General features: G+C 46.0%; 3 protein-coding genes across 5 annotated transcripts in view; 1 reads left to right on the top strand and 2 right to left on the bottom strand.

The window, feature by feature from the left end:
- Nucleotides 1-935: 935 nt before the first annotated feature.
- Nucleotides 936-4,133, bottom strand: nat8l2 (N-acetyltransferase 8-like 2). Of its 2 annotated transcripts, none has more exons than XM_078092937.1 (2): nt 3,179-4,133; nt 936-2,006 (listed from the first exon to the last, which is right to left on the bottom strand). In XM_078092937.1, exon 2 carries the CDS (start codon nt 1,990-1,992, stop codon nt 1,321-1,323), a length of 672 nt encoding a protein of 223 aa, XP_077949063.1. In that variant the 5' UTR covers nt 1,993-2,006; nt 3,179-4,133; the 3' UTR covers nt 936-1,320. The 2 variants fall into 2 exon arrangements, with proteins under 2 accessions (XP_077949063.1, XP_040060706.1); XM_040204772.2 differs by having other exon boundaries at nt 3,102-3,186.
- Nucleotides 4,134-4,233: 100 nt separating this feature from the next.
- Nucleotides 4,234-5,902, bottom strand: LOC120835657 (adenosine receptor A1). Its single transcript, XM_040204768.2, has 2 exons — nt 5,417-5,902; nt 4,234-5,221 (listed from the first exon to the last, which is right to left on the bottom strand). The coding sequence occupies exons 1-2, from the start codon at nt 5,788-5,790 to the stop codon at nt 4,597-4,599; spliced, it is 999 nt and encodes a 332-aa protein (XP_040060702.2). The 5' UTR covers nt 5,791-5,902; the 3' UTR covers nt 4,234-4,596.
- An 805-nt stretch (nt 5,903-6,707) lies between these two features.
- The window catches only part of slc12a5a (solute carrier family 12 member 5a), a 107,319-nt gene continuing 96,170 nt past the window's right edge, over nt 6,708-17,856 (top strand). For both annotated transcript variants that reach the window (XM_040204757.2, XM_040204756.2), the window contains exon 1: nt 6,708-7,334. In XM_040204757.2, the coding sequence (XP_040060691.2) occupies nt 7,172-7,334 (163 nt within the window). In that variant the 5' untranslated portion in view covers nt 6,708-7,171. The remainder of the gene's footprint in view (nt 7,335-17,856) is intronic.

Here is a 17,856-nt window from a genome sequence, read left to right as displayed (position 1 = left end):
GTTTTCGCTGTTGCAAAGCTGCTCGGGGGTCCGTGAGCAACATCAGCGAGGACCCCAACGGGCCCAGAGCGGGACCGGTCTGTCCCCCGAGCGGGACACGGTGACACGTGCGGGACAATGCGAGCAGGGACAGACGGACTGAGGAACAGAATGTCCCCCCCCCGGAGCTGTAGCCGCAACACACACAGACAGACACACACACGCACGCACACCACGGTAGCTGCAACTCATTCGGAAACAGAGAGCATCAGCTGTGGAAAATTATATTCTGATTCTCCTGCACTTAATACTCAGTTTCCACTTTCAAAGCAACACATTGTATCATTTTAGTAACTTTTTTTCCTTCTGTGTGTTTGTATGTATATTGGTAGTTATTGTTCGCGTCGCTGTGGTTTGTTGGCTGAGGGCTACCAAACAAAACTTGGTCTTTGAAACTTGGGAGAGCTCCTGTCAACCTGAAATCTTATCAGTGTAAATATGTAAAACGTCAAGTCAAAACTGACAACAAAGATCAAACACCTCTATTGGGTTCTGTTCGTGGTGTCAACATGGACATTTTAGCCCAATATTAAAATGTCACAAACAATTCAGCCAGAAATGTAAAATATTGGTTTGTTCCGAGACAAATAGATCACTAAATGTTGCATCTATTGTTTAAACTTCTGTGTGCGATTCTTATTGTTCGTCCACACCAGGGTTTAAATATTGAGTGTGTCCGTTTGATGGCGAGGAGTGAATTAAAGAAGCTCTTAAGTGAGAAGAGTGGACGCCGGTGTGACTCGCTGTGAGCTCCTGCTAGTTGTGTTGCACCTCTTGTTGTGTGTGAAGTTATACTCATTTTCACTGGTGTACTTTTTGTGACTTTTCGGGTGAATTGTTGTTGTCCACGCATGTTAAAAAGAGGACGATGTGTCGAAGCTAACCCAACGGCGGTGTAAAACAATTTGAGTGATTTTATTTACTTGCCTGTCTTTGTGCATAAAACACGAATGTGATTGGTCAATTTGTGAGAAAGAAAATCACAGCACTTTAAAAAGAATCATTATTCATCAGTAAGTTAAATATTGGCGCAAACTTATAATAAACAACAGTATAATGTGTAAAAGATTCAGAATAGTTAGTTGCATCGACTACGAGAAAACCTGACAATTAGTGTTGCTGCTGAAGCAGTGAGACGTCATTACTGATCATTGTAGCAGTCGAGTATTCATCACAGAGAACTTTAAACCACGGATGAAGAGGAACATTAGTTGATCTTTTTCAGAAATGGTAAATGGACGTAAAGCCCTTTAACACTTCGGCAGACAGTGATAGCCGGGACTACAAGGGTTTTTCCATTATCACAATCCACACCTTGGTAAGCATAAGAATCCAATCAGAAGTGAGGGTTCTTTTGTGTGAGCCGACTTGGCTGAAGCCCAGTTTCTCGTACAGTTGCACAGCAGCCACCTGGGTGGAGCTGGTCTCCAGCACCACCTTGGAGAAGCCTCGCTCCTTACAGAAGTCAACCACGGTCTGGGTCATCCGCCGGCCCAGGCCCACCCGACGGCACGTCGGCGAGATGACCATCCGGAACATTTCTCCGTGTCTTTCTTCCCCACTTTGTTTGGCCACTACGGCCACCGTGCCCAAGATCCGGGTCCTCCCATCAACCTCGGCCTCCGCCACCCAGAAACAGTCGTCCGGCCGGCTCAGATAGTTCCCGGGGATGTCCTGCATGTCCGTCCGGAGTTTCTCCCTGACGTAGCTGGCGTATACCTCGTGGCAGCAGTAGTACACGAGGCCCACCCAGGCTCCCGTTAGCACCACAGCGCCCGACACGGAGCCGAGCAGGCGGCCCGCGACACACAGAGCCAGGGCGACGGCGAGGTTGAGAGGGTTGGTGATGGCGTTCCGGAAACACGGGTGGATGTGCTCCTTGATGCCGTTGCTGAAGAGGGCGCGCACTGCGTCCTTGTCTGAGGGACGGTACTGACGGATCACCGGCTGCATGGTCAAGAGAGAAACTAAGGAACAAAATAAAATAAAAGGATTAAAATGTGAAATCACGCATAATTTTATCCGAGTGTGTTCATTTATTTTGCTTTAGCTGGAAAGTAAAGTAGATGCTTTAGAAAGTATGCAATCCAAATTGACGAGCATTGGCCTGAGCATGTATGAAAGAGTTGCAACTATTAGTCCATCATTTGTTCATTTAATATAAAAAATACCCATTCAAGTAAAGAAATTCATCCATTCCATAACCTGTCGAGTATGAGGACTATTTATTATATTTATTTCCATTTAAATTGAGTATCTTTGGGATTGGGGCGGAACAGACTAACCACAAAAAAACTCACTGTAGTTAGATATTTATTTCACAATATCTTGGCATTTACTGATGGTGGTCAAAGTCTCACGTTTTGTCTCAGCTCTGCTTCTTCCAGGTAATAATTGTAAGAAGCCCCAAATCCCATTTTTTTTATCATGTAACGTTAATCAATCTCTTTGACAAACCCGTCATCATCATCATTATTATTATTTAGAGTAACTGTACAGACAGCTAATGCAGTTTGTATCTACAGAGTCACAAACAAACCCATGCGTTAGCATGAGCGGCAATACAACACGTTTAAAGTCACCACACGACAACCAGACCACGTCACTGGCATCGCTCCTCATGGGACATCTGGTGACGTCAGTTTACGTGTCTACCATTGAGCTAACTCACTCTACGTTAGCTCACTCAACATGAACTCACTACACGTTTCTAATCTCTACTTTAGCTCATTCTATGTTGCTAAACTCTACGTTAGCTCATTCTATGTTACCTCACTCTATGTTGCTAAACTCTACGTTAGCTCACTCTATATTTCTAAGCTCTACGTTGCTAAATTCTACGTTATCTCACTTCACGTTGCTAAACTCTATGTTTGCTCACTACGCTGCTACACTCTACGTTACCGCACTCCACGTTGCTAAACTCTACGTTAGCTCATTCTATGTTAGCTCACTCTACGTTGCTAAACTCTACTTTAGCTCACTTCACGTTGGTGCAGAACTTCAATTAATTAATTATTTTTTGTGTAACGTTTTACTAATTCAATCGCCGCAAAACGTACTTAAAATGCCGCTCGACGGTTACCGCTCGTCTGCAAACGTTAGTTCCATAATAACATAACGCTTTTTTTTTACTTACCAAGCCTTGAAAAGTTGTGAAATAGTTGCGTGTGGAGAGCCACCACGGTCCAAGCAGCGGCTCGGATGAACTCTGCACATGAGGAATCCCTAAGCTGAAAATTAACTCAGCTGATGAAAGAAGAGACATTTTAACCTTTATGTCGGATCAAAGTACAGCGAAGAAGTTGTATAAGGGTTATAAGTATAAGGCTTGAACAAAGCTACTGCCCCCCCTCCCCCACAGCCTGTGCAGAATTCTGGGATAGATGTAATTAATCATATATTTAAGACATTTGGACTTGCTCTATGTGCACTCTGCCTCTGCAGGCTACAGGTTGGAAGTGGTGACACCACCACCACCATGTAAAGGAATTACCATATTAAAAATCTGACTTTAGAACTAATGCATGCAGTTTTATTAAGAAAAAGAAATTAATTAAAACTAGGCCTCCCAATGAGACACAGGTTATTCCTGTGTGAACCTTGTAATGGTAAAATATGTTATAACATACTTATGCTAAAATATGGTAAATAGTGCATTGTATGGAAAATAAATTAAACAGTTGAATGTTGCCAGGATAGTATTTATGTTCTTAAAGCTGCTATTATTATTTTCTCCTGACAGAATTTCTGCTTTGGTCTTTGTACACCAGGACACCGAGGAAAGCCAGCAAGGGTTACGTTAGCACTGATCTTACATCTTCATGTTGATCAGTCTTTTTCTGATGCAAACCTAAAATCATTATCATCCAAACTCTTTCCAACGGTGAACCTTTATCGCTGCTCCCAATTCGGCCTCGGTCGTAACTCAATTACCTCAGTCCAGCCGTGCAGATAGTTATCCGTCTTTGAGATTTCTGCTGTCGTCCAAGTGCATGAATGGAAATTGGTTAGAAATTACATTTTAAAAATTCATAAGCAATTTTTCTTCCCTGAATATATGTTTTTCTGTGAACATGGACTATGTTTATGGTAAGAGGTGAAAGTGGAAAGTCATAGTAAATCAGTTGTAAAAAAAGGAAGTAATACTCATCTGACGGATGGGCACAACAAAAAAGTCTGATAGAGCAGCGGTTCAAACCACAAAGTATTTTATTCCAATAAATTTTCCAGATGAGTTTCACTTCCTGTTACAAATACAAAACATTACGGGAAGTACACTTGTTTGCAGTTTAACTCAATCACATGAAAACGTTGTTTATCGTGTGCGTCCAGCACAACAGTAAGAGTACAGTATTGAGAGAGTTTAGTCCACTTTTGATTAAAGACAGTGGAACAAATATTATTTGTTCACAGCAGAGAGAAAGTAAAAACTCACAAAAAAGTAAAGACACAAAATACATCTTCAGAAAAAAAGCAAAGCTGAGTATAGATAAAATGGACAAGCTTTGTATTCATCAATACGCCGTAATTTAAAACGAATGAAGGAATCTTCCTTCACTCGTTGCTGAGATTGTTGTCTGTCGACTGGCTTGTCTGAGTCCCTTGGTTTTCTCCTCGACACGCGATGTACTTTCTCCAGAGCTCTATGTACGCTGTCTTGATCTTTTTTATTTTGAACGCATACACGACTGGGTTTACAGCCGAATTAGCGTGCACCAGCAGGATGCCAACGTAGATAGCTATTTCGTGTACAGCATGTTTGCCACTAAAGTAATCAATGGTGTTCATAATGTGGAGAGGAAGCCAGGACAGGGCAAACAGAAACAAGACCAGAGACAGAGACCCCGCCAGCAGTTTCTCTTTCTTCAGGTAGTTCTGAGACGTATTTTGGGGTCTCTCGCCTGGTTTCTCTCGAAGGTTTCCTCGGATGGTGCAGAAGATGTAGCCGTACAATACAGTCATCACCGACAGCGGTATCAGGTTGCAGAGAAAGAAGCTCATGTAAACCAGGTACGACAGGGGCACCACTTCTATAAACTTGCATTCAATAGTCGGGTTGACTGACATGGTGCCATTTTGGTTCCATCCAAGCATGGGAGCGAAACTCAGGGGTATTGCCAGCAGCCAACACGCTGCTACCACAAGGCAAGAGTGTCTCTGCGTTATTGTCCTTTTGTACCTGCATGCAGAAAACAAGCAATGATTAGCCTCGCCAAACATGTATGTATTTGAGTGCTCTGACCATGTATGAACATGTTTAACAAAGATCATCTTGTTATTGTAGTTTTGAAAACATAAAGACTTTTTCCTGATTTAAAAACACTTTCACTTGCCTCTGCATTCAGGAAGCGTGAGTACGTCTGAATGGGCTCACCTGAGAGGTATATACACCCGGAGGAAGCGGTCCACTGCGATAGCCATGAGACACAAAACTGAGACCAGGGTCAACAGGATGGTCACACAGCAGAGGAAGAGACAGACGTGGAATGAAGTCTTTACTTTGCTGTCCACGAACACCGCCAACGGTATGGCCACGAGGCCGACCAGAAAGTCGGTCACGGCCAGACAGACGATGAGGCAGAAGGTGGGCTGGTGAAGGCTTTTACTGGTCCACAGCGCCAAAATGACCAGTGCATTACCAAGACAGCAGCTAACGGCAATCAGCAACTCCAACAACGTGTAGATCACTGCATTCGCCCCCTTTGCGCTCTCCATCTGGGTGATGTTCGATGGTGAAAGGTGTGACATGTCTGATACGGAGTCTGAGCCTGAATGTGTTCAAGTGAAACCTTTAAAGGAAGTCCACAGCCTTTAGAATCTTTTTTTTTGTTTACCATAAAACCACAGTTCTTTAGGTCTGGCAATAAATTTAACCATAGTTCCAATGGTGTATGAGTCACTAAAGAATGACCTATTTGGATAAGTGAGCCACAAAACCACATCCTTGGTGCAGCTTACTCTGCGCAGGGGTGAGTTGCTTGACTATCTGTCAGGGGTGCGGGTGGAAGGCAGGACTCAGATGCAGACTTCTCCGAAACAAAAGACTTTAATAGTTACTAGATACAAAATGCCAAGGGGCAAAAACACACAGGCATGAACCTACGGGGATCCAAGACAAAAGACAAGAACATGCGTGGCGAAAGACAATGACGCGACAAGTGACAACAGACACACATGGTTTAAATACACTAGGGAGGTGCAGGTGATTGGACACAGGTGGAAACTATTAGACGATCACAGGGGATGACGGGACAAGGCAGGAAGTGAAGTTACCCAAGGACACAAGTGGCAGAAAACTACAAAATATAACATGAAGTGAACCACACCGTGACACTATCAAATGCCATGGCTGGAGCTTTATGTTGATTTGAATTACTGTATATGGTACAGTGTAGCTTAACCCATAATAATATACAATAATTAGTATGGTACCGAAACCGGTCTGTTGAATAGTGGAGTAAAGGTACAATATATGCATCATGGGGTGAAGTACATGGCATGCTTTCAGTTACACTGCTGGTTGATAAATAATCATTGGCACCAACTAGTTATTTTCCATCATTTTTTTTATCTACACATACAACTATTTATGAAAAAAATAAAATAAATATTCTAAGACAACGGAAACCGTTTTACAACCTGATGTAAGCGTGTTCTGTGGTTGCCTAGCAACGGCAATTCCGCAACTATGGAGGGCTTTGTTGCATTAAATGCCGTCATTGGAAAACACAACATTATAAAATAACATTAAATTAGATAAGACGGTAGGCACGATGCCTTTCCTCGTGTCGAGCGTAGTAAAGTGCGATTTTTTGTGTTTACGTTTTCAACAAATCGGCGCGACGGACTCGGACTCTTCGGCTTTAGGACCCGGGGGCGCGCGGTGGCCCCAGACACCGGTTGATGAGACGGTCCAGTCGGCATTACGCGTCTAATTACCCGACAAAGAGCGACGGTTCGCTCCGGTCAGTCTCGGGACAAAAAAAATAAAAAAACTTATCAGAAACCGAAGGGTGGACCACAGTAGCGACCGAAGCGAGAGCCCAATTCCCCCTCGTCGCCCTTTTGCCCGTCACCCCGGTCACCGTGGCATAGAAGACCCCGCCGCTGGGTCTCACCGGCGACAACCATGAGCCAGAGATTCACCGTCTCCAAGAGCGACGGAGAGCGGCGCCCCTCGGACATCCAGGGCGAGGTGAACCAGCTGTTCGAGGGAGACGAACCCGCGACCGGCAGCTCCGCGGAGGCGGACGGATCCGCCGCCGGAGGCGAGGTGCTGGTGGTGCTGAAAGGTAAGCGGCAGACACACTTAAGCCGATGGCTTCGATCCACCTGCCGCTGCCCGTTAGCCGCAGGAGGCTGCAGGCTAGCAGACAAGATGCTCTCCTCCTGTGCGGAGGCACGTTGTCTGTGGACAGATGTGTGTGTGACTTGAATGTGTAATGTTCACAAAGGGCAATGACCGGGGCGCTGCAAAATGGGCACACAAGACCCCCCCCCCCCCACACCCCGTAGTGTGTTTTTATTGTTACTGCCTGCATGCATCTTGATGTCTATGTTGACGAACAAAACGAGGGTGTGTTTTTATTGGATTTCAAATGTTATGTTCGTTGTTGTGTACATTTTATTGTGTGTTTGGTTGCACAGCACAAATCGTCAGTGGCCCCTTTGAAGGGTAATGCTCCACCCTGGTTTGTGTATACTTTCTTATATTTATTTGATCTGTCCATCTCTTTCTTGGTAGGTTCATTGTATCACGGGTCAGGGCCTACAGGTCTATTCTTGTGTTCACCATAATAATGGATTTTATTCAAAAGGGGTAAAAAAACAAACAAAACCCATAGCTGGTCGAACCTTCATCTCTACAGTTAAATTTGGGGCCCTTCTGTGTAGTCCCAGTCCCGTCTGCTGGGAACCAGAACCATTGGTGTTCAGTCCGGTCACCTGAGTGAAATGATCGAGTTCCTGTCAGTCGTTTTCTGAATTGAACGCAGCCGTGCAGAACAAATAGTGGCCGGAAACTCCCACTAGGCCAAAAAATGGAAGCCATTACCATTACCAATGATTTGCAGCAGAAAGATTACAATCATTCAGGTCCACTGCAGTGCAAATACAGATTTGTCTGAAACAGAATCAATACATTTATACCGTTGAACTTATGAAGGCTGCCTCGTAAATGGCATTTCGAATGAATCACCCAGGCTCCATAGATTCCCATAAATCCCTGCAGCTCTATATTGGCTGCACCTTAGTTTTCCTTCTATGCTTTCCTCTGAAGGCTACTCCATCAACTAAAGTAGCCAAACCGTTAAATATTTGGGTAGAACAGGTCTTTTTTCTGATTTATACGACCACCTTTATACCGTACGCTTCATGGTACTTCCGCCTCTCACTAGATTTATGGAGATGTCATCCCTTTGTCTTCCTGCCGCGCCGCGGTTTTAGCGTCGCTGACAGATATCCGCTATTAAACCAGCCGGCCACCAAGATGAGGAGTGAAAGCTTTTAATTACCAGTCCGAGCACTCCGCTTCATCGCTACAGAAAGCCTCGCGGGTTTAAAAACACGGCGAGCAGTCGAAACAACATCTGCCTCCTCAGCAAATTTCTCCACTCCAATGCCCCCCGCGTGTTTCAATCATTCCCCTGGACATGAACGATGGCTGCGTGGGTCAGCAAGAGCAAAACTCGCCATCTCCTTATGCTCCCCGTGAGGGATGGGGGACGCTTTATCGAAGGACTTCCACTCATGGACAAGATGCTATGTTCTTGCTGAGCTGCAGCCTTGTGGAAGGCTAGCGTCTCTGCATCGGCTTTGCCGGTTGCCATAGCGACGCAGTACATTGTGGTGGTTTTTGCAATCAGGTGAAAACTCTTCAGATCAAGCAAGTACCATTATGAAACTCGCTGTGCCGTGTGCTATTTTCTCTCCTGTTTTTTGTTCGGTTTGGTTTGGAGTTATTGTAGTAGGACAAAAAGATGAACGGTAAGGATCAGGTTTTTAATGATGCTATTAGGATAATGATAGTAATTGTACTGTTGCAAAGGATGTGAAAAACTGAGTATAACAATCATTTTCATTACTGTGCATTTTCTTTACTAACTGTTTGGTTCGTAAGACATTTGTGAAAAATGCAATATCAAAGAATTAAAGTTGACATTAAAATAACACATTTTCCGCAACAACAGATCAATGAAATCCAAACATCTTCAATCATACAAGACAAAACATCTTGACATTATAGAAACTGAAACCAGAGAATACTTGATAATGCGCTTTTTTTTCTAGATTGAAAAATTATTAATTTATTCACCTTTGCAGTTGCAGTGCATAATGATGGATACATCAGTGTGCGGGAAACATTTTTGTGTGTGAGAATTCCTACAGATCACACTTAAATATGAATATAAATTCCATCTTATTATAAGAAGCGAAACCCATCTCTGAACTCTTCCCCCTTGGACCAGACCCGTGATCCTGTTCCTATTGATCCAGTGGGAGGTGTGAGCTTCAGCCAGCCAATGCGGTTGATGATGACTGACTGCAGTAGGGGGGGGGGGATCCTCGACTGGCTGCCAAACGCCCTCTCTGCCCTTGACCTTGCTGTGGTGTAAAGGGATACATCTTTGTTAGACCCGTTGGGCTCAGTGGAATGGCCGTCAGTTGGGTTCGGAGTGGGCCGGGAGCTGCAGTCGGCAAAAAAAAGAGTAAGGCCTTGCAAATGCTGTGTGTCGTTCATAAATCTTCTATTCCCAACATATTCATCACTTAAACCTGCAGTCATTGTTTGTTTTACCGCAGCGGGCCGTAAAAACAGCCGAAGTCATGATGTCTGCATTGACATGTTGCTTATTGTCACGTTTCTGCAGTCGGATCAACTATGACGAGTTCTGTGTCCACCTGATGAATGTACACTAATTATTTGCTTTGCTTGGTCTCCATTAACTCCTGGGTGAAATATCCAGCTGCTAAAAGCTCATCGGGATTCACCAGCTCGTTGCCAACTTTATCTATCGAACGAAGCTGATGGGAGTCGACCAAGACTCCAAATAATTATCTGAAAAATGAGAAAAAAAGTTCTGTCGAGCGGAATCACCTGGTGTTCTTATGCGGGTCACACATTAAACATTGTATCTTGATCCATTTTGAATATGAAAACAGGGATTTGAGCAGCTTTAAGGGAAGAGTTTATGATTATATTCTCACTGCGCTTCTACTCCAGCTTGCAGACCTCCGTGTGCCTGAACTCTTTAAGGTGAATTAGTTTGCTCTCTTTTTCTAACTCCTCTTTTACTGATGCACTCCTTGCACACCTCGACTCCCGCGGTCTTCAGCCAGGCTGCGATTGCTCTAACAGTTACTCAATTTGTGCAAGTGGCCTGAGTGTGTGTGTGTGTGTACCGGTGGTGTAGTTTTATATCAACAGTAACGAGCAGAAGCAGAAAGGCTTCAGCTCTCAATCACACACTTGACGCCAGTAGCCGCTACCCAATTTGTCCCCGGAGGTTGGGTCCCGTGAGCGGGGGGGAAGGTGTGGGGGGGGACTTGGCTGAGGTTTAATCCGTGTCAGGATGTTCTGTTTCCTTGTCAGCAAATACAGTCCCAAAGACAATGCCACAGCATGGGAGCACGACAACACCCACAGCAGCGCAACCCGATAACCCCACAAAGTCGGCAAAAAACACATTTAGTTTGTTAGTCAATTTTCTAAGACGTGTACAATATGAAGAAATGTCTCTGTGTGTGTGTGTCAAGACAGGAAATGGATTTACAGCATTAACACGATTTCCTATGCCCGTCCTCCCACTGTAATTTAAACGATGTCGCACTCCGTGATGGTTTGTTAAAGGTTACAGCTGCAATCATCGGCCCCTTTTTGCTATCGAGCCAAACACTATTGTCTTGAGGCCCCCCCATGGTTTTCACTAAAGACGCCATGCACCACGCATTTTTTTCTCCTTTCTAACAAATGTGGTTACCTGTGGATGACACGCAGTGTTCTTGAGGCACTGTTCTCCACATATCGACATTAGTAAGTCGGCTAATATCCGTATCCAGCGCCGGCTGCCAGCGAGTGTGTTCCCGTGATAACGGGCCGCTTGGCTGACCACGCGGAGGATTGTTTGCTGTAATGAACGCCGTGTAAATAACGGAGGAAGCCCTTTGATGCGGAGGTGCAGTCCGATGGCGAGCGCAGATATGGAGTCACAAAGGTCCATTGTGGATGAGTCCCGTGGCGCAGGGTCAATCCAGTGGGAAGAGTGCGGACACCTGATTAGGATTTTTATGGATTATTTATCCACGCCGGAAGGCCTGGTGTAATCACAGCTGTTTCTCTTCACAAAGGGAGAAATGTGAGACCCAAACGTGGTTTGCGCAAACCTTCGATCTCCTTGTTTGTTAGTGTTAACTCGAGACCGTGTCACCAGTTCTTTGGGTGCACTTTGTCTGCCTTGCCGAGCACATGGTCGAAGCTTGGGAATCTGCACCTTTGCCTTAACTGATGGACCCGTGTGTGTGTGTGTGTGTGTGTGTGTGGGTTGTATCTGTGGTTGGAGAGGAGTTTTCTGAGGCAATTATTTTTCCATGTGATCCAGTATGGTGTGCAACCTGTACCGGGTTTGAATCCATATTGTTTTCAGGGGGAAAAAGCACTTTTTTCAAAGTCAAAGTCTGCTTTGTTGTCAATTCCTCGACGTATACCAAACATACAAGGGGGCTTCAGTTCAACATATAAAGTAAAGATGAATATAATTAAGAGCAGGTAGATTTAAAAAAACAAAACATTTAGACAACAAAGTATTTTGATGTGTATTTTAGCAGCAGTCAGAAATCTAGCATCTAGTACATTTGGGGGAGTCTTAGTCTTGGGGGAGAAGGAGGGAGTTCAGCTTCCTGACAGCTTGGTGGACGAAGCTGTTTAAAAGCCCGGTGGCGCGAGGACGGAGGCTCCGGTATCTTCTCCCAGAGGGCAGGAGGCCAATCGAGGAACACTTTGTGTCGCTCATGTTTCGATGTTGGTCCGTTCAGACTCAAAAAGCATCGATCAGGGTATCGGTGACAAGGAGCCCATCATTGGTCATATTTTGCTCTATATGTTATTTAAATTATGTGAATGAAATTATGAAATTGGATCGGTGGATAACCAAAGACCAAAATGTTGTTATTGTTACTCAAAAAGCCTCGTGGAAAAAGGAACGTTTCCTCTACAGTGCAAACCTTTGTGTCTTTAACATCACCTGCCGGAAACATGAGCTGTGAAGATACATCCAAATAGTTTAAATCAAATACTTCTCTCTGGACCCAGTAAACCTCTTTAACCTTCCACTTACCTTTCTTTGTCTTCCTTCCCCAGCTGCCCTCCTCCTGCCGTAATGCCATTTAACGGCTTAAAATGTCCTCCCTCAGAAGAGCCATTGATTTGTAATCTAGTGAGCCATTAAATGCCAGAGCTTCTCCGCCATCATTCACCCGGCTATTTTTCTGCCAAAGAGGGATCCAGAAATACAGTGCGGATCAATAGAACCCGTACACCAGTACCTATGTATGTCCCTGTCTAATTATCTGGTCAAATTAAATCAAGTGATTAGCGGCTTCTTAGTGGGGTGAGACGCTGCGCGGTTTAACGGAGAGGTGTGCTGACATTGGCCTCACGGCAGAGGGCAGCCGGTTTGTTTATAAGGAGACACGCACGGCCAATGTGCCGGCTCTGTGGAGCGATTTTCAAATGAAAAGTGTGAATATTCAGCTGCTCCGTGCTCGTGCAGCATGCATTGATGTGCACGGGGATTCGGCGAGGCTGAATGTGACCACTGAATTGCCCTGCAGTGACCCGCGGGCGAGAGGGTGTGTTTCTCCCCTGAGACAGCAGGGGGCAGTCATGTCATGAAGAAGACGGCCGGCGTCTACGGATATTCCCTTCAGACAGAAATGATGTGCAAGAAAAACCTGATGCAAGAGAGGGGATCGGGAACGCAGCGAATTACACAACAGTCTGCGTTGTGCGTGTGTGTCTGTGTACGTGTGTGAGAGAGCGAAGGTGTGCGGCAACCATATTGTGTGTGTGTGTGTGTGTGTGTGTGTGTGAGAGAGAGAGAGCGAGAATAGGATGAAGAAGAAGTAAGAAAGAGCAAAAAGGTAATGGCTCAAGAGGAGGAGTAAACCTCCCTCATCCCAGAAATCCTTGTGCTGTTATGTAACATGTCTGCAAACGTGGGGGTAGGTGTGTGTGTGTGTGTGTATGTGAGTGTGTGTGTGTGTGTGTGTGTGTGCGCACGCTGTTCCGGACCAATTGATAGAAAGTGACAAAATCCTCCTCACATGCAGGCAGGCTGCAGGGCAGACCTCAGTGACACTAACATGGGACGAAGGAGGAGGAGGAGGAGGTGGAGGAGGAGAAGAGGAAACCTCAGTGGGTGGAGGTGAAGCGCCTTCTCCTCCACCAACGGACCTTGGACAATGACACATCCGTCACAGGTCCACTGATCCGGCAGCCCCGGACGGCCGCGGCTCGTTCTGCGACCTTCAACCTTTTAAGCCTCTGTTTCTCACGTCGACACGAGCAAAAATTGACCTTCCACATGGGGTCAGCCGGCCGGCCGGCACCGGTTTCACGGCCCCCTGTGAGGAGAACTTTAGAAATTCTCCCATAATGCATTTTGTGCGTATTCTCCGTTTCATTCTTGCCCGAAAAGATGCCGCGGGTGTTTATCCTGGAATTGTTCGGGAGAGAAACCACGAACTGCGTTTTGCATATTTTAGCTCACTTTTATTTTTTCCCAGAGCGGAAACAATTGGTCGCTTGAATTGATTAGAATGCGTCCAAAAAACTGCCCCCGGTTTGAGCCACTAAAATGGGAATTAATGCCGTGTTTTCTAGTCTTTGTAAAAACAAACTCGGATTCTCTATCAAACTTAAATGGGATGGAATCATATTGATTGGTCCGTCTTAACCTCTGTCTCCCTCCCCTCCCAGTGACCTGTCTCCTTTGGGTTTCACGCTCAGCACATCGCGGTTGGTTTCCTCTATTTATTTACTAGCCCCCGTGGGACCAGGCTGTACTCAGCTCCACGCCGTCCCGATCTGTGGGTAGCGACGTCCCCGAGGAGTCTCCTGCTCACAATTAACAGCCGCGCGTGTTATTTCGGTCTGATTTCAACGGCGCACGCTCCATCCACTGAGGCAGACAGCAGCGGCCCACAGATGCAGGTCACGGAGCCCCATGGGCCGGGGCTGGTATTCAGGAAGTACACCAGGCCTTCCTCTCCCCCAGGACCGCTGCGCTGTGTTCTCCCTCCCTCCCTCGCTTCTCTCTCTCTCTCTCTCTGGCTGGGAAACAGTTTGTGGCTGTAGTGGGGGGCATAATTTAGTTTTTTGAAAAGGTGAACTGTAAAGGGAGATTCATGATGTGAGATGTGCCACCAGCTAAACTCATTTTAATGATGTGCCCGTGATTTGATCATTTTTTTTTTTGCGTTGGGAGCTTTTCATGGAGCTGCAGCAGACCAGAGGCAGGAGGACTTCGCCCTCGTCCAGGTCTCTCCACAGTCCACAGGTTCTGTCAGCTAGGGGGTCACGCACCGCGGCCCCATTCCCACGCCAGGGTCAAGAGGGTCACTGCAGAGCAGGCCTGGGTCAAGAGGATTTCCGAGTACTTCCAATTGTCTGAGAATACACGCGTTGATTACACAAAAAGGAGGCGCTGTGATATGTTACGACAAGCCGCACCACTAGTCTGGTACTCTAAATAGATGAAATGGTTACAGCTTGTCTTGTTAATAGTATTTGGAATAGTACATTGGGAGTTTGTCAGTGCGGACACCTGCTACTTATTGATTTACAGAACTTTAATTATTTCACTATGTATTTATTTTCTTCTTCCATCTGTAGTTGGGCCGGACTATAATTCAGTATTAACGTTTAGTCACCTTCAGCCCAAATGTATCATGTTGAGGATCATATTACTAAGTCAATGTGCAATGTTGAGGCACCGTGTTGTCATTGGTTTTATGGATGAAATGCTAATGTGTTTAATAGTCCACAGCAGCGCAACAAGATATCTGTTTTTATTTGCTGTAGATTGATGCGGGTTTATATTCAAATTTTGTCATAGTTCCTTAGTTGATCCTTTTCATAATTAGTGAACATTTCAAATAAGTAGATGTTTTGCCCACTAGATGTTCATGGGGTCATTCTACTTCTGCTGCATCACCAGGTAACTTCTGAGTTTGATTTCAGTAATCTACTTCTGCAAGGCATTATTTTATAGGGTTTGTTATTGTGGGCTTTTATTTATTCATGTATTCATTTTATTTAAATTAGGCTTCACAGAAGTGCAACAAAATACAAAGGAATCACATTTGCATGCATGTTGCTGCAGATACAAGCACGTATACACATATTCAGAGTCCATGACTGAAGAACATTGCATACATTGTTTACTTACAGTAGGAATCCTCCGTATGGAGGATAAGCACATGTTATTCTGAAGCACTTTCTTCCTCCCCTTCCTACAAGCACACCTGTAACATGTCTTTTTTTTATTGAACAATATTTTTGGACTTTTTGTAATTAGTACAATTTCAGTGATGACTAGAAAGATCTTCAGCATCGCGTTAAAGTTCAGGAAGTTAGTGAGAGTTGAGAGAGATGTTAACAATAACGACAATGATGCTTTTCTTTTAGACGTTAAATAAATTACGTACCAGCGCCTTCACGTCTGTCAGCTCGGGGCATTTGTGGGATCCAATGAAAGAAACATGAACGACGAATCTGGCAATGACAACATCACATTTAACATTAATTGTCGACATGGCCTCTACACTCCTTAAATGTCAAATCTCAGCAGCTGAGAAGCTTTGACTTCACCCTCGTGTATTTACCACTTTGGTGGGTTGTTCGTGTGGGCCCGGCTTGGACTGTCAGGCTGTCATCTTCTCCAACTCTTATACTTAAGAGACCGGACTGGTCGCCGGTCCCTCTCAAGCCCGACGGACCACAGCCACCAACTCAACTCAACCTGGATGGGGGGGTCTTGGAACTCGAGTCTTGAACCCATGACCTTCTCAGTGTGTGGCTCCACACCACCGTGCTGCCCCTTCCAGCCGAGGTGACTAGATCCTTTTATCCAAATGTCATACTTTCAGGAGGGTTACAAACGCACAGAAGGAGCCAATCACATCCGGTGCTATTTGGCTCGAAAAGCGACCGACATACTAAAAAGATGATCATAGCTGCTGACTAGTTTCTTAAAAGTGTCCCGTGACCTTCATCCTGCCATCTGCCAGAGACCCCGGTGGTGAACTTTCTGTCAAATCCTACGGGCCCTTTACTCCTTCTGTTCAGCATTTCATGACCTTGTCAATCATTTCTGTTCCCAGCGACTTCACGCCGTTGATTCATTTGGTAATCTGCGCTTTTCGAGGCGACGATTACGATCGCGACTCCGTCCATCTGGTCGCCTCCTCTCTACCACTGCACCCAGTTCAGGGGGTCCTCTTCGGGGATCGGGGCCCCACAGTCGCTCTCGGAGTGGATTGAGTCATGCCGAGCCATTAATCTCCTCCCCCCTCTGCCGTCTACTGCTCTCTTTCTCACCTTCCCTTTTCACGTCGCTTCGACCTTCCCTTTAATCCGCCTGCCAAGAGCCGAGCGCTCCCGCAGTCGCTTTAACGTTGAGTATTTGAAGAATGCCCCGTTACGATCCCCCCCTCCCTCCCCCCCGTCTCCGCAGTCATTTGTTTTCCGCGCCGCGTGCTCGTTGTCGACCAGGTAGGCCGCAGACGGCTGCACGCGCCGCCCGTCTCCATCATCTGTTCGCTTGATGCGCGTTTAACGCCCACGCTCCATCACTTCCAGCCGAGAACTTCACACGCAGCACCTTTTTTTCACCTGCACCCGAGTAAATACTCTGTCTTTTCTAGCCCACACTTCTGCCTGCCCCCCCCCTTCTCCCCCTACACACATCTCTTTTTCTTTCTCCTCGTGGTACGTTCATTCAGCTCGGGGGCCACGTACCCTTGCCTGGCTCGCTGAATGGACGGTAAAAATCAGCCGCGTGTGAATGGCTGCTCGGTCGGCTCGCCTTGGTAATGGTGTGCGGAGAGGACGATAGGGAGGACTGCTCTGCCCGCGTCCTTCTGCAGATGTGTGTCGCTCGTAGTGGAAAGGATTGGGATTGTCTCTGTGGTGGGTGGGGGGGGGGGGGGGGGGGGGTGAAAGTGTAAAAACTACCCCCTCCCTCCAACACACACACACACACACACACACACACACACACACACAATTCTGCGGGAGCTAAAGCTAGATGGATGTGAAACAGGTCTTGTTGTTCCTCACCGCTCTCGATCTCCCTTGTTCTCTCCCCCTCTCTTGGTAAAGTCTCTCTTTGCGTTTCGCTGGTACCCCCCCCCCCCCTCTCTCCGTATTTTTGACTCCCTCTCTTTCCTCTCCTCTCTATCTTTCTTTCTGTCTCTGTCTCTACCCACCCCCTCACTCTTACACCCTCTCTCCCCTTGGTTTTGGTGCAATGCAGTGGCTCCACCACCACGTTGGAGACACAACAGCCTTGGCAAACAAGGTCTCTCTCTCCCTCCCTCTCTCTCTCTCCCGCTCTCATACACTCACACACTTTCTACTTTCCATTCCCTTGTTTTAGCCTCCATTCCGCATCCCTTCTCCTCTTCGTACTCTCAAGGCTTATCGAGAGCGAGAGACAAAGCCCGGAGAATGAGCGGAACAGTAACCTCAACTATTTCCATATCAAAAAGCTGCACAAGATTTGAAATAAAAGCCCCCAAAAACCCCAATCCTTT

Source organism: Gasterosteus aculeatus, chromosome 17, assembly GCF_964276395.1.
Source record: "Gasterosteus aculeatus chromosome 17, fGasAcu3.hap1.1, whole genome shotgun sequence".
In the NCBI taxonomy this organism is placed as follows: domain Eukaryota; kingdom Metazoa; phylum Chordata; class Actinopteri; order Perciformes; family Gasterosteidae; genus Gasterosteus; species Gasterosteus aculeatus.
Note: the sequence above shows the minus strand (reverse complement) of the source record. Positions and strands in the feature narration are given on the sequence as shown.